Below are 16452 nucleotides of genomic sequence, written 5' to 3'. Positions count from 1 at the left end.
GAACATTTAGAGTTGCTCCCAGACTTTGGCTGTTGGTTGATTGACTGTTCATTTGTTTGAAGGAGGGTGAGCTTATGCATGATTTTCATGTTTGAGTGTGCTCTACATTTCCTAGGACTGAAGACACCCATTCACTCAGTGGGAGTCATTTGGATATGATGTCTGTCTAATGGCAAGTCAAGGACACAGATCCTAGCTTTCTGGACTATTCATTGGTGGGATGGTAGGGATAAGCAATTTTCTCATCAGATGTGACATTTTAATCTCTCAGCCCCAAGGACACTCAGCATCCTCTATTGAGCTCTGGATGGATCTAAAGGATTAAGATCATAGAATTTGGGTTTTTATAGCATAGATATCTATTTTCAGGTATTATACATATACCCTCGATTGACTTAGATTCGGTAGTGAGTTTATGAGATGCTAGACAGCATGGTGTGGTGAAACAGTGATAAAATTTGGAATCAGAAAACCAAATTCAAGTCCAGCTTCTCTACACTGGCATCATTATTGTTGACAAGGTACTCACCTTGTCTATGCATCAGTTTCCTCATCGGTAAAATAGGGATGATGTTGACATAAAAATAGATGTCTGTGAAAGTACACACTAAACACAATCATTGCACAAAAGTTAGTTATTATTTAACCCAACTCCTTTCTTACAATGAAAGGTGGACTCAAGAGGTGGGAAGTGGCTTTCCTAGGCCTATACATACATCTGTGATTTAACAATCTTATATCTTTTGTGTTTGTCATCAAAAATTTCCAAAGCAGAGCTGAGCTTAAAAGAAGAGAACATTGGAAAGAATAAGAAAAGGTTGTAACTTAATTTTTCTCATCTACTGTTTGTGCTTTAGTTATTTTATTTTTATAAAACTTGAAATATATAAATCTCAGTTTTCTGATTATCTTCTATGATTCCTGGTGCTTGCTTTGTTTTGGTGGTTTAGACATGAGTAACACTGTACTAATTTGAAATTAAAATTGCTTCTTCCAGTGTTACACACACACATCACACCCAGCAAAAAAGCTCGGAATTTAAAAAATAAAAATAATGCCAGAAGTATGAGTGGCTGTTCACCAGTTGGAAATAGCTTCTCACACTGGATGGTAAACAGTAGCCTTTAGAATCTTTCCAAATAACCATCACCAAGAATTGCTTTTAATTCATTCCCAGATGCTAAATAGGAGACCACAGAGCACTTTGTATTACAAGGAAGAAAAAAAAAAGACTGAACATTGAATAAACAAAAACACAATCTAGTGCAATCTCTTTTTTGTAAGAGTGTTGATTTGAAAGGCTTCCATGATGACCCAGCATAAAGAAGGAGTGAATGTTTGGGGTGACCAGTGTCCCAGTTGTCCTGGTTTGATCATTACACATTGTATGCATGTGTCAAAATATCACAAGTACCCCCAAAATATGTATAACTATTATGTATTAACAAAAAAATCAGTATAATTGTTATCACATATAATGATATACTAATTTTGATAAGAGCAACATTTTAGGCATTAATAAATGTAGCTTTTAAAGAAAGCCTCTAAAGCTAAAAATTGTTCTGAAAATGAATCCTGTGTACTTATGGTTTTGAGTAGTGGATTTTCAGCAGTTCTCTGGTATGTACTCACTTCAGTGCCCTGTGGATGGGCAGAATTGGACTGGATTTTTGAAGACGAGACTATTGATAGTTCCAATAGCTTACTTCTTCTTCCATTCTGAAATCAATATGTGAAGGCATTGCAATAACATTTTGGAACAAGAGACTTCAAGAACACATAGAAGAGGCATACCAGGACTTATCTTTATGTCTGGCTTCTCTTTCTTTTTAAACTTGAGATATAACCCACATATTATAATAGTCACCCTTTTTAAGTATACAATTCAGCATATTCACAAAGTTGTGTAACCATCACCAGTATATAACTTCAGAACATTTTCACCCCCCGAAAAGGAACCCCATATCCATTAGCACACACTACCCTAGGCAATAGCTAATTTACTTTCTATCTCTATGGATTTGCCTTTTCTGAACATTTCATATAAATGGAATCATACAATGTGTGTCCTTCATGTTTGACTTCTTTCACTCAGCATTACTATGTTCAAGGCTTACCCACGTGGTAGCATGCACCAGTACTTTCTTTTTATGGCCAAATAATATTCCATTGTAAAGATATAACACAGTTTGTTTATCTGCCTATCAGTCGATGGACGTTTGCGTTGTTTAAACTTTTTGGAAACTGAGAAGAATGAGGCTAACAAATGCTAACAACATTTACATACAAGTTCCAGTGAGGACAGGTGCTTTCCATTCTCTCAGGGATACACCTGGGAGTGGAATGGATGAGAGTCTGCTGTCTGTTTATCCAAGTCACCTTACTGGTAAACTGAGAAAAAAAGGGAATGAGATGCATTTGGATAAATTAGGAAACCGGATAGGTATGTACTGATAGAGAGGCTGTGGTCTTTGGGTTATAACTCATTGTTCTCTTGCCTCCAACAGTCAATGACATAACCAGTTCCTGACCTTCTGGAAACAAGCCCATAGATAGACTGTAAATCCCAGCGGTTTGCAGTGTTTCTACCCCATGAGACATGAGGAATAATCATACACCCCAGTTAGTTGACAGTGCACCACTTGGGCTATTTCTCCGTGGTGGAGGGAGCTATGAGTGTAGCCAAGGGAAGGAAAAAAGCTATTGGGATTTTTCCATTTTTTTAATATATGGTGGGTGTAATTTGAAAAGAGGCTCTTGGTGCTCTGTTCATCCTGCAGAGGACTTAGCTTTTATTATGATCACATGGAGGCTTCACTCTTTTGAGATGAGGGTATTTTGCAGGGATGAAGACAAACAGGGGCCGCTCTGTAGTGTATACAAAAATGTAAACGTAGTGTAAAACAGTTCATCATGTCCTGTTTTCCTTCAGGGAATGGAATATGTTAACAGAGAGAAAAGTTTGAAGGCAGACATTTAGAAGAAGCTAGGAGGAGAAGCATCTTATATTAATGTGGGCCAAAAATGGAAGTGTGGCTTGGCTTTTTAAAATCCTGTGGGGCTGGGCGCGGTGGCACACGCCTGTAATCCCAGCACTTTGGGAGGCTGAGGCGGGCAGATCACCAGGTCAGGAGATCAAGACCATCCTGGCTAACATGGTGAAACCCCATCTCTACTAAAAATACAAAAATTAGCTGGGCGTCTTGGTGGGCACCTGTAGTCCCAGCTACTGGGGAGGCTGAGGCAGGAGAATGGCGTGAACCCGGGAGGCGGAGCTTGCAGTGAGCCGAGATCGCGCCACTGCACTCCAGCCCAGGTGACTGAGCGAGACTCCATCTCAAAAAAAAAAAAAAAAAAAATCCCATGGCTGGTTTACTAGTAATAACGTTATTTCAAAATATTTTGTTTTCAAAACTTTTTAGGTGTTATTTATGCTAGTGTAAAGAATAAAGTCTGGCTATTGGAAATCTGTTAGACATGGTACACTGTCATTTTTTATTATAATAACCAGAAAGGACCACTACACTAAGAGAAAAAGTGCTGCTTTCTCTGCCGTCCCCGTATGAGCCCAGCCGTCCAGAACAGACCCCATGCTGGAAGGTTTTCCACACTGTAAGGACAAGTTTCATATTGACTGCACTGGTTCCCCGGAAAACCTTTCGTCTGCCTGGGATGAATGGTAGACTGTCCAGAGAACCAGATTTTCTTTCTACCTGTATGTTACATTTATCCTGCATTCAGAGCAGAAGTAAGAAAATAGGCTAATTCCCCTTTGTGAAAACCTATGGGACTTCCATGCCATCCCTGAATACCATGTGGGGGCCCCCAGCCAGTTTGCTAAGGTGTTAATGATCTATAATTACTTCCCGTGTTGCCTCCTTACGGGTTTTTGCTTTCATGCACAGGCCTTTGGGGCCTCAGCCCAAAGAAGTACGATAGATGATGGAACTTAATTGGGTCCTTTTAGGAAAATGGCCCCTTCAACAATACAGAGAAAAGCCCTCCACTTAGGGCAAGCCACACATTGAGTTAATCATTATACTCTTTAACTGATAATTAAATGAAGAAATAGTTCTCTGCTGCCACAGTCATTTTTATTCTTTTGAGACAGGGTCTTGCTCTGTCACCCAGGCTGGAGTGCATCATGGCTCACTGCAGTCTCGGCCTCCCTGGCTCAGGTGATCCTCCCACCTCAGCCTCCCGAATAGCTGGACTACAGGTGTTCCCCACCACACTCGGCAAATTTTTGCATGTTTTGTAGAGACAGGATTTCACCATGTTACTCAGGCTGGTCTCAAATTCCTGGGTCAAGTGATCCACCTTCCTTGGCTTCCCAAAGTACTGGGATTATAGGTGTGAGCCACCATGCCTGGCCCGCCACAGTGACTTTTTTAAATAAACTTTTTTTTTTTTTTTTTGAGACGGAGTCTCGCTCTGTCGCCCAGGCTGGAGTGCAGCGGCCGGATCTCAGCTCACTGCAAGCTCCGCCTCCCGGGTTTCTGACATTCTCCTGCCTCAGCCTCCTGAGTAGCTGGGACTACAGGCGCCCGCCACCTCGCCCGGCTAGTTTTTCGTATTTTTTAGTAGAGACGGGGTTTCACCGTGTTAACTAGGATGGTCGGGATCTCCTGACCCGTCTCAGCCTCCCAAAGTGCTGGGATTACAGGCTTGAGCCACCGCGCCCGGCCAACTTTTTTTTTTAAGAGAAGTTTTAGGTTCACAGCAAAGTTAAGTGGAAAGTACAGAGTTCTCATATACCTTCTCCCCACACCACATACACACAACCTCTCCCACTACCAAAAAATTCCCCACCACAGTGATACGTTTGTTACAATCCATGGCCCTACATTGACATATCATTATTTCTCAAAGCCTACAGTGTACATTAGGGTTCATTCTTGGTGCTGTATGTGTATGGGTTTTGACAAGTGTAGAATGACATGTATCTACCCTTACAGTATCATACAGAATAGTTTCACTGTCTAAAATTTCTCTGTGCTCTGCCTGTTCACCCCGCCCTCTCCTCAGTCCCTGGAAGTCACTGATCTTTTTTACTGTCTTCATGGTTTTGCTTTTTCTAGAATGTCATATAGTTGGAATCATACAGTATGTTCCCTTTGCAGACAAGCTTCTTTCACTTAGTGATATGCATTTAGGCTCCTCCATATCTTGTCATGGCTTGATGGCTCATTTTTTAGTGCTAATATTCCATTGTCTGGAAGAACCACAGTTTATTTATTCATTTACCTACTGAAGGACATCTTGATTGCTTCCAAGTTTTGGCAATTAAAAATAAAGCTGCTATAAGCATCCTTGCACAGGTTTTTTATGGAGGTAAGTTTTCAGTTCACTCGGATGAACACCAAAGAGTGTGAGATCTAAGTCATATGGTAAGAGTATGTTTAGTTTTATAAGAAACTGCCAAACCATCTTACAAAGTGGCTGTACCATTTTGCATTCCCACCAGCAATGATTGAGAGTTCCTATTGCTCCACATCCTTGTCAGCATTTGGTATTGTCAGTGTTTTGGACTTAGCCATTCTAATAGGTGTGTAGTTGTATTTCATTGTTGTTTTAAGTTGGAATTCCCTAATGTCATGTGATGTTGAACATTTGTAGTAATGTTTTTAAATCTTAGACAAAACTATTCGGTTCTTCCAGACCCAGTACCCCTTTTTTCTTAAAGCATGATGATGCCATTTTACTCATAAATAACATGCAAAGAAGCTAAGCAGACTTTTTGCTAATGTTTCATTTTTTATGCTGTGTGAGAACGATGGTCTTGTCTATCTTTTTCTCAATGGTATTCCCCCAAACCAAGACAGTACCTGGTCCATATGGTTCACTGACTAAATATTTACTGTAGTTGGTTAAGTAGTGGCCTCTAAAACGGTATCCCCACATTCGAATCCCTAGAATCTGTGAACATTGTTGTTTTGGGAACAATGGTCCTTGTAGATGTAATTAAATTTAGGATGTTGAGATGGAGAGATCATCCTAGATTATCTGGGTAGACCAATGCAATGAGAAGTACCCTTATAAGAGAAAAGCAGAGGGAAAGATGAGACAGGCAGAAGAAGAGAAAGAGGAGGAGGAAGCAATGTGACCTCAGAGGTGGAGATCAAAGTGATGTGGCCACAGGTCAAAGAGCACCTACAACTACCAGAAACTGGAAGAGGCAAAGAAAGGACCCTCCCCTAAAACTTCTCGAATGAGTGTGGCCCAATGGACCCTTTGATTTCAGACTTCTGGCCTCTAAGCCCTACGTATCCTCTAGTCAATTTTCCATATCCATGGAGTTGCTTATTCTGGACATTTTATATAAATGGAATCATGAAGTGTGTGATCTTTTGTGTCTGCCTCACTAAAATTAGTATAATAGCACCTCTTGTTGTACTCTAAATATATTATAATATTCCTTTTACTTTCTTAAAATTCATAGGTAATATGACCTACTTACACATATACTTTTTTAAATAGCATTCCTTAAAATAAAAATAACTTTTAAAATAAGTATACGTTGTAACATTTCTACACTAGGCTATTTATTTCATAGGATAGTAGGATCCCTGAATGTGCTTTACTGTTTATGAAGCAGTATCACCATGAATGTGCCAATGATGGTAGCTGGGACACAGATATGCAGTGTTGAAGTCTCAAATACAATAATCAGCATTTCCCTTGATGATAACCTGATTTCTCCAAATGATGAACAGTTCTTTTTTTTTTTAATTTTTAATTTTAAAGTAAAGTAGAGGTGGAGTTTCACTACGTAGCCCAGGCTGCTCTCAAATTCCTGTCCTCGAGTGATCCTCCTGCCTAGGCCTCCCAAAGTGCTGGGATTACAGGCATGAGCCACTCACTACACCTGGCTAGTTCTTGATAAAGTTCCAAATAAACCAAAGTTCAATTTTCTCTAAGTCTGCACAGTAGTTATGGCCTTGGAAACTTCAGTGTGTGTTCACAACCTGCAAGAAAATATTTGGTGTTTACTTGTAAAAGAGAGTTAGGCTCTCAACTCCGAGGATTACAGATGGGTTTTTCACCTACATGAATGTCTGGCAGAACACTCAAGAGTCATGTTAGACACAAAAAAACAGTTTTCATAGAGTGGCACTGTCCTGTGCATTGAAAGGCATGTTGCATCCCTGGCCTCCTCTCTCTAAATGCCAATAGTGACTACAATCACTGCACTGACCAGAATGTCCCCCAGGAGAGCGTCCATCCCTGCTGAGGACCAGGGGCTGAGCCCTTCTCAACTTCAAAACCACTTCTACGTGCCTGATCACCTCTGAGTCCATATTCCATTGATTTCTTTCTCCTCTCTTCCATATGTAATTTCTCCCTATTTGTCATTCTCCATTCATTCATCAACCCGATCAGCCATTCTTTCATTAAAAAAAAATAAAAACACATTCTTCAAATCTCTCTTCTGCCCTACTGCTGACTTATATCATACTGTATCTCTCACATGGATTTTACAATATTCTCTTAACTGATGTCCTTCCTTCAAGTCCTGATGTCCTCATCCCTACTCTACTCTTGATATCAAAGGGTATCATCAGACATGCAGATTAGGTCAGGCCAGGCCTCTGCCCAGGATATCCCAGAAGGCCAAACTATGTTCTACAACATAGTGCCTCATCATCAGGTTCTCCCCAAACATCTGCTTCTCACATTTCAGAAAAATGTGAACCACTTTTTTTTCTTCTGCTTCTGTTTTTGAGATGGAGTCTCGCTCTGTCGCCCAGGCTAGAGTGCAGTGGCATGATCTTGGCCCATTGCAACCTCCACCTCCTGGGTTCAAGTGATTCTGCTGCCTCAGCCTCCTGAATAACTGAGACTACAGGTGCCTGCCACCACACCCAGCTAATTTTTGTATTTTTAGTAGAGACAGGGTTTCACCATATTGGTCAGGCTGGTCTCAAACTACTGACCTCAGATGGTCCACCTGCCTTGGCCTCCCGAAGTGCTGGGATTACAGGCATGAGCCACCACGCCCGGCCTGAACCAGTTTTTAAGACATGATTGGTATACAGTAAACTGCACATATTTAACAGTTTTATCGAGGTATAATTCGTGTACTACACAATTCACCCATTTAAAGCACGTAATTCAATAACTTTTAGTGTAGTCACAGGGTTCACACATGTTTAAAATATACAAGTTGAGGGCTAGACATGGTGGCTCATACCTGTAATCCCTGCACTTTGGGAGGCCAAAGCAGGTGGATCACCTGAGGTCAGGAGTTCAAGGTCAACCTGGCCAGCCTGGCCAACATGGCAAAACCCCATCTCTACTAAAAATACAAAAAGTATCCAGGTGTGGTGGCGCGTGACTGTAGTCCCGGCTATTTGGGAGGCTGAGGCACAAGAATGGCTTGAACCTGGGAGGTGGAATTTGCAGTGAGCCAAGATTGTGCCACTGCATTCTAGCCCAGGCAACAGAGGAGACTCTGTCTCAAATAAAATAAAAATATATACAGGTTGACACATTTTAACATAGGTACCTATCCCTGAAATCATTACCACAATCAAAATGATATTCATCACCCCCTAAAGTTTTCTTATGCCTATTTGTAATTTATTTTCCCTTCCCTAGCAACCACTTACTTGCTTTCTGTCATTATAAAGTACTTTACATTTTCAAGAATTTGATATAAACAAATCATGTAGTGTGTACTGTTTACTTTGTCATTTGTCTTGCTCTGGCTTCTACAATCAGCATAATTATTTTGAGATTCATCCATGTTGTAAACATATGCCCATAGTTTATTCTTTTTGTTGCTGAGTAGTATTCAGTTGTGTGATTATACCACAATTTGTGTACTTACCTGTTAATGGTAATTGGGTTGTTTCCAGTTTGGGGCTATAACCAAAAAAAAAAGCTGTTGTGAACATTCATATATGAGTATCTGGTCATATTGCTTTTGTTTCTCCTGGGCAAATACCTAAGAGTGGGATGGCTGGATCATATGATAAGTATATGTTAAGAAACTTATATATGTTAAGAAACTTATCATATAAGTATATAAGTAGACTTTTTAAGAAACTACCAAACTATTTTCCAAAGTGGTGGTACCATTTTGTGTTTCCTCCAGAGGCGTATGAGAGGTTCAGCTGCTCCAGGTCCTCACCAACTCTTGATGTGTCAGTCTTGTGAATTCTGGGGAACACATTTAGACCATAGCAGTAGGTCCCCAATAAATATTTGTTGGATAAAAATATAATTGCTGACTATTACAGTAATGTATGTCGGTCACTTTCTATGTGCCAGGCACTATACTAAGTGTTTTGCATATGTTTTCTCATTTCATTCTCCTAACAAATCTAGGAGATGAGCACTATTTTATTTTCATTTAGAAAATGGGAAACTTAGCCCTTCTAGTGGATATGTAGCAGTGTGCCTCACAGTTTAAACTCTAGTGGTTCTAACCTCCTAGTAGTTCCCACTACATATTATCCAGCATCCTGGATGCTTCTTTACCCATCCTTTAGTTAAACCATCTTCCTTTTGATACAGACAGGAGACAGGGAAATACTGGGTAGAAGAGGGTGGTCCCCTGGCAAAGACCCCACCCTCCAGCCTGGAAACCCACTGCCCTAAATAGGAACAGGCATTCCTGTTTTCACACCCCCTATCCTGTACCCATATAAACTCCAAATCCCAGGCTCCACAGGCAGACAAACAGAAGAGCAGCAGAATGGCACAGCAGAGAAGGAGAGAAGAGAAAAAACGTCTGAACATCGAGAGGAGTTCGGCTGGGGACAACCGGAGAGGAGATCAGCTGCTGGATAACCAAACTCCAGGGGAAGATCATTTTCCCACTCCATCCCCCTCCCAACTCGCCATCCATTCCACTGAGAGCCACCTCCACCACTCAATAAAACCCCTGTATTCACCATCCGTCAAGTCCATGTGTGACCTGATCCTTCCTGCACGCTGGACAAGAACCCGGGTACCAAGATGGCACTGAGCTGGTTAACACTTAAGCTGTCAGTGACGGCAGAGCTAAAAGAGCACTGTAGCATGCCCACTGGGGCTTTGAGAGTTGCAGACACACATCCCTAGACTCCTAACCTGGGACCAGAGCCCCAAGAGCACTTGCCTGGGCTCCCTGCACCCTGCTCGTCTGCGTGCTTCTCCTCCCGTAAGGGGTTTTAGCAGCAGCTGCAGCCAAACAGACGAGCCACACCCCTGTCACACATCCTGTGACAGGGGTCAGGGAACTCTCCTATTTTGCTTTAGCCACACCCAGGTTCCCTGGCCATCCAGTTGAACCAGAGTTTTTCTATATATATATACACATATATATATATGCACCTACTCATAGAATTCTGTGGATTGTTTTTCAAAGCCTTTTCACATTATCCTCTGAAATCTTCTTACTGTGTTACTGTTTTCCCTACTCAAGGATTGGGACCGAATGCAAGGCTTGGCTCATCATAGCATCATTGTCACAAATGGCAATGCCAGAGACAGGATGTAACCTTCTGAGAGTGATACTTTTCCTCTGCAACTTGAAAAATGTAGCTCTGGCCGGGCGCGGTGGCTCAAGCCTGTAATCCAAGCACTTTGGGAGGCTGAGACGGGAGGATCACAAGGTCAGGAGATCGAGACCATCCTGGCTAACACAGTGAAACCCCGTCTCTACTAAAAAATGTAAAAAAACTAGCCGGGCGAGGTGGCGGGTGCCTGTAGTTCCAGCTACTCGGGAGGCTGAGGCAGGAGAATGGCGTGAACCCGGAAGGCGGAGCTTGCAGCGAGCTGAGATCCGGCCACTGCACTCCAGCCTGGGTGACAGAGCGAGACTCCGTCTCAAAAAAAAAAAAAAAAAAAGAAAAGAAAAATGTAGCTCTAACTATTTTCTCTTGTTTAAAGAGAGCTGTGATCACAGTCAGTGTTATTTGAAACTTATTAATGAGACATAATATGCAGCTGTAGTATTTTTAAATAAAATGAATAATTTTCCTAATTCCACAAAACCTTCAAACGTAGAAGGTGAAATATAAATGAAGACAAAGGAACTCATGAACCTCAAAGAAATTTAACTTTATCTGAAGGAGAGTCACCCAATCATTATTTTTATGATTTCAAGGTTTCCTGTTTTGGAGGATTTTCAGTATTTTTTTACCCTTATCCTCTATGTTAGGGTGTGAAAATGTTAAGTATTTTTGAGGGAACTGGGATTAGTAGTTATGCCTATAATATTTTGTTTATGTTAGTGGCTGAGGAAGAAGCAGGACTGAGAAGTATATTTCAAGCAGCTTCTGAGAAATTCCCAGTAGTCGGTAATACCTGCCAGATTTTCAACTCCCCAGATAATGGTCAGTTAGATGTGGTTTTTACAGGTTCACAGGAGGGAGGCAGAAACATAAAAAGAGTGAGCTGATTTCCAGGAAGAGTAGTTCCTGGTGGTTAAGTGAACGGTAAAGAAGTTCAGTTTCAAAGTCCGATTGGAAATTGCAGCTATGGAATTCAGAGTAATTGTCGCTGAGGCTTTATAGCCTGTGGATTTGGCCTGCTGTGCACACTGAGTGGTTCTTGGTTTCTAGCCCAGAGCAAAGTGGCAGTGAAGCACAAACACATATGCAAGACCTTCTCGGGGGGGGGGGGGGGGGGGGGGGTTACTGGGTTTGCTGGAATTATGCATGGAATTAACCGGCAACTCAAGGAGTTAAAAGAAAGCACTAGAATGTGGGAACTCCTACAGCAATCCAGTTGACTAATCAAAATTATTTTGAAATAGCTTTTCATAGTGGGTTTTGTTCCAAGCAAGGTAATGCCATCCATCACGAGCTAAATAAAACCCTGGTAAGATCAACACAGTCCTGGTAAGATACGTTTTATGATTAAAGCCCACAACAAAGTGATTTGTACAAAAAGACTGTATAGCGCAGTGCTTCTTAAATTCCCCTGTGCACACCAATCACCTGGCAATCTTGTGAAAACAGAGATTCTAAGGAGGGTCCTGAGATGATGCATGTTAAAGCAGCTCCTGGGTGGGGCCGGTACAGCCAGTTCTCAGACAATGCTTTAAGTTGCAAAGGCAGGTACTTAAGTAAATACATTGCTCTTACATATTAGATTATGAAGTTGTCCTGTAAATTTCTTTGACAAGTCTGTTGTTAATAATCCTGTTCACTCCTTGACAAAATAAACAAGTCTGTTGTTAATAATCCTATTCACTTTTAAAGGGTATGGGCATCCAATTCTTTTTTTTTTTTAATCAACTTTTATTTTAGATATGGGGATACATGTGCAGGTTTGTCACAGGGGTATAATGCACCCAGGGAGTGAGCATAATAAACAATAGTTTTTCAACCTACTCCCTCCCCCTCTAGTGGTCCACAGTGTCTGTTGTTCCCATGTTTATGTCGTTGTGCACTCAATGTTTAGCTCATAGTTGTAAGTGAGAACATGTGGTATTTGGTTTTCTGTTCCTGAATTAATTTGCTTAGTATTTTGACCTCCAGCTCCATCCATGTTGTTGCAAGGACATGATTTTGTTCTTTTTTATGGCTGTGTAGTATTCCATAGTGTACGTGTACCACATTTTCTTTATCCAGTCCACTACTGATAGGCACCTAGGTGGATTCTATGTCTTTGCTGTCGTGAATACTGCTGCAATGAACAGATGAGCATATGTGTCTTTTTGGTATAATGATCTATTTTCCTTTGGGTATATACTCAGTAATGGGATTATTGAGTCGAACAGTAGCTCTGATTTAAGTTCTCTGAGAAATCTCCAAACTGCTTTCCACAGTGACTGAACTAATTTACATTCCCACCAGCAGTGTATAAGCATTTCCTTTCCCCACAGCCTCACCAGCATCTTTTGTTTTTTGACTTTTTAATAATAACGATTCTGACTGGTGTGAGGTGGTATCTCATTGTGGTTTTTGACTTGTATTTCTCTGACGATTAGTGATGCTGAGCATTTTTCCATGTCTTTTTTCAGTAGATATGAACACTTGCATGTCTTCTTTTGAGAAGTGTTCATGTACATCAAATTCTCATTTCTATCTTCTGCTTTAAAAAAAGGAGGGAGAATATGTCTTCGTTAATGACCTCATGGAAAAATCATTTTTTAAATCTCCATATTAGGCCAGGCATGGCAGCTCATGTCTGTAATCCCAGCACTTTGGGAGGCTGAGGCAGGCGGATCACCTGAGGTCAAGAGTTCAAGACCAGCTTGACCAACATGGTGAAACCCCGTCTCTACAAAAATACAAAAATTAGCCGGGCATGGTGGCAGACATCTGTAATCCCAGCTAGTCAGGAGTCTGAGGCAAGAGAATCGCTTGAACCCGAGAGGCGGAGGTTGCAGTGTGCTAGGTACAACGTGCATTCCAGCCTGGGCAACAGAGTGAGACTCCATAAAAAAAAAAAAAAAAAAAAAAAAAAAAAAAACAAGAAAAAAACACCTCCATATCGAGCCCTTTTTTTTGAGACAGAGTCTTGCTCTGTTGCCCAGGCTGCAGTGCAGTGGCCCCAATCTGGAACTGCACCCTCGACTTCCTGGTCTCAAGCAATCCTCCCACCTCAGCCTCTCGAGTAGCTGGTTCCACAGACATACACCATCACACCTGACAATTTTTTTTTTAACATTTTTTTTTTATTATTATACTTTAAGTTCTAGGGTACATGCGCACAACGTGCAGGTTTGTTACATATGTATACATGTGCCATGTTGGTGTGCTGCACCCATTAACTCGTCATTTACATTAGGTATATCTCCTAATGCTATCCCTCCCCCCTCCCCTCACCCCACGACAGGCCCTGGTGTGTGATGTTCCCCACCCTGTGTCCAAGTGATCTCATTGTTCAGTTCCCACCTATGAGTGAGAACATGCGGTGTTTGGTTTTTTGACCTTGTGATAGTCTGCTGAGAATGATGGTTTCCAGCTTCATCCATGTCCCTACAAAGGACATGAACTCATCCTTTTTTATGGCTGCATAGTATTCCATGCACACCTGACAAATTTTTAAATTTTTTGTAGAGACAGGGTCTCACCATCTTGCCCAGGCTTGCCTTGAACTCCTGGGCTCAAGCTGTCCTCCCGCCTTAGCCTCGCAAAGTGTTGGGATTACAGGCATTAGCCACGCACCCAACCTGAGTCTTTATTTAAAGACTGAAAATACCCATGCCATTTATTTGACTGATGCTCCTGATTATTAAAGAAGTTACAGTAAATCCAGTATGTTGCCTACATACAACAGTGGCATTCAAAAAGTATCTTACTAGCTCTTTCAGTAAGAACAGTCACTTTTGTGTTAAAATTTGAAAACAAGCGCTTCCTAGTTTGAGTATTAGGTTATCTTTAGCGCAGGACCATCCTGTTTTGGAGGTAGCATCACATGATAGTTTGAGCACAGACTTTGAAGTCAGACTTTCTAGATTCTAATCCCAGTTCTGCCACTTGCTGACTGCGTGCCTGTGGATGAGTGCGCAATGGTGTACTCATCTGTAAAATTGGTCTGCATTCTCCAGGTGTTACTGGATTGAGTAAAAATCTGCAAAGCTCCTAGAATGGTGCCCAGCACTTATATAAGCTACATAAGTGTTTGTTAAATATATGATTAAAATAAATAATATATGCCTTAATGTCATATCTTAGTTGCTCAGTGGTCCTATGGAATCCAGAAAGCCTGATCTCTTTTTACCAACTAAAACATCCTACAAGACTTTGCCAACAAGTAGCTGGTCAGAGAGAAAGGAGCCTTTAGCCAACAACCTGAGAACCCCAAAATATATACATGACACTTGGAAATGCATTCATTTTCCTTATTTGATTAGATTTACCTCAGTCTTTTGGTTTTGCAGTTGGTGATGTACATTGGCCAAGTGGCCAAGGATATCTTGAAGTGGCCCCGTCCCTCCTCCCCTCCAGTTGTGAAACTGGAAAAGAGACTGATTGCTGAATATGGAATGCCGTCCACCCACGCCATGGCAGCCACCGCCATCGCCTTCACCCTCCTTATCTCTACTATGGACAGATACCAGGTAAGGTGGCCTGGTTATTCTTCCTACCCATCTACTGTGGCAGCAAATAGAGGCTGCACTTCTGAATTTTCTCTTAAAGCTGCTTTGAGGGACCTTAAGGTTTATGAAATGAAGATTAAGAGAAACTGAAACCTATTAAGCAGATGACAATTGCATCATAAATAAAGTGACCATATAATTTAGCATCTAAATCAGATTATGCCTGAGTGTGAACATCAGCACCGTTAATAATGACACCAGGACAACTAGCATAATATGGACCATCCCCGGAGACCAGCATGTATTATCACCCTGGGCTGCCTGACGAGACAGTGCTTGAATTAGTGTTCTCATCCTCTGTTTGCAAGAGGAGTTTATGTCCTAGTAAATGATTCTCCAGGGCTGAGATGATTCTACCAAATCCCTCTGCCAGACTCCCCGGGGCCTGGGGCAGCAAAGAGTCTGTGACTCAAATTAGCCTTTAAGGATGTCTCTGCCCTGGTTAAGGCTCAGCCACTAGAAACGATGGCACGAAGTTTTCTAGAATGTTCTAAATGGCAGAGGATTAATAAATGCTGAAAATAGAAGAATTTTACTTAATATCTGCTTAAATGCCAATTATAGTAAGACTTAAAAGGTTATACTATTACAGCAATGAAGTTATTTTTCCTATTTGAGACCTATGGCTCTAATCCTCTGTTTAATTTTATAAGTGTTTTCTTTTACCCATTGGAAGTTTTATTTGTTTGTTTGTTTATTTGTTTGTTTTTGAGACAGGGTCTCTGTTGCGAGGGCTGGAGTACAGTGGTACCATCAGCACTCACTGCAGTGTTGACCTTCTGGGCTCAGGCAATCCTCCCATCTCAGCTTCTCAAGTAGCTGAGACCACAGCTATGCACCACTACACCCAGCTAATTTTTTAAAAATTTTTATAGTGAAGGGGTCTCGCTGTGTTGCCCAGGCTGGTCTTGAACTCCTGGCCTCAAGCAATCTGCCTGCCTGGGCTTGCCAAAGCACTGGGATTACCGGCATGAGCCACTGCACCCAGCCCCACTGGAAGTTTTAGATTCCGTTAAATCTAGCAGTCTTGTAGATAAATGGCAGTATTGTTTTTCCCTGTCCCTTTACCCCAGAAGACCAGGGATGTTCCACATTCCAGGTTATGCAGAAGCAGTAAGTCAAGCTTCATGTAGCTGGAAAGACCAGGACTACTGTGGGGTCCCAACTCTACTGCTATAGCCTTCTACCTGGTCATCTGGGTTTAGACCTCTCTTACATAAGAAAGGGACAGTTACAAGGAATATATTTGACTAGATATCATCTTTTGTCATAAGTTACTTAAATGTCATGCCAAAGTCAAACATTGTCTGAGCCCTTGGCACTGTCTGAATTAACTTAGTGCAGGCTGCTGAGCCATGTTGTACCCAATGTCAGCTGCCCTAAAAGGACATAGTGGGCCAAGCACC

The 16452-nt window shown here is 41.6% G+C and overlaps 1 protein-coding gene across 1 annotated transcript in view; it reads left to right on the top strand.

Annotated features, from left to right (window-relative positions):
* Positions 1 to 16452, top strand: part of SGPP2 (sphingosine-1-phosphate phosphatase 2) — a 141716-nt gene that overhangs the window by 84891 nt on the left and 40373 nt on the right. The window contains exon 3 of the mRNA XM_050752082.1: positions 14828 to 15007. Within this exon, the coding sequence (XP_050608039.1) occupies positions 14828 to 15007 (180 nt within the window). The remainder of the gene's footprint in view (positions 1 to 14827; positions 15008 to 16452) is intronic.

This window comes from Macaca thibetana, chromosome 12 (genome assembly GCF_024542745.1).
Source record: "Macaca thibetana thibetana isolate TM-01 chromosome 12, ASM2454274v1, whole genome shotgun sequence".
Lineage (NCBI taxonomy): Eukaryota > Metazoa > Chordata > Mammalia > Primates > Cercopithecidae > Macaca > Macaca thibetana.
The sequence above is the reverse complement of the archived record's forward strand: the minus strand, read 5'-3'. Positions and strand labels throughout refer to the sequence as shown.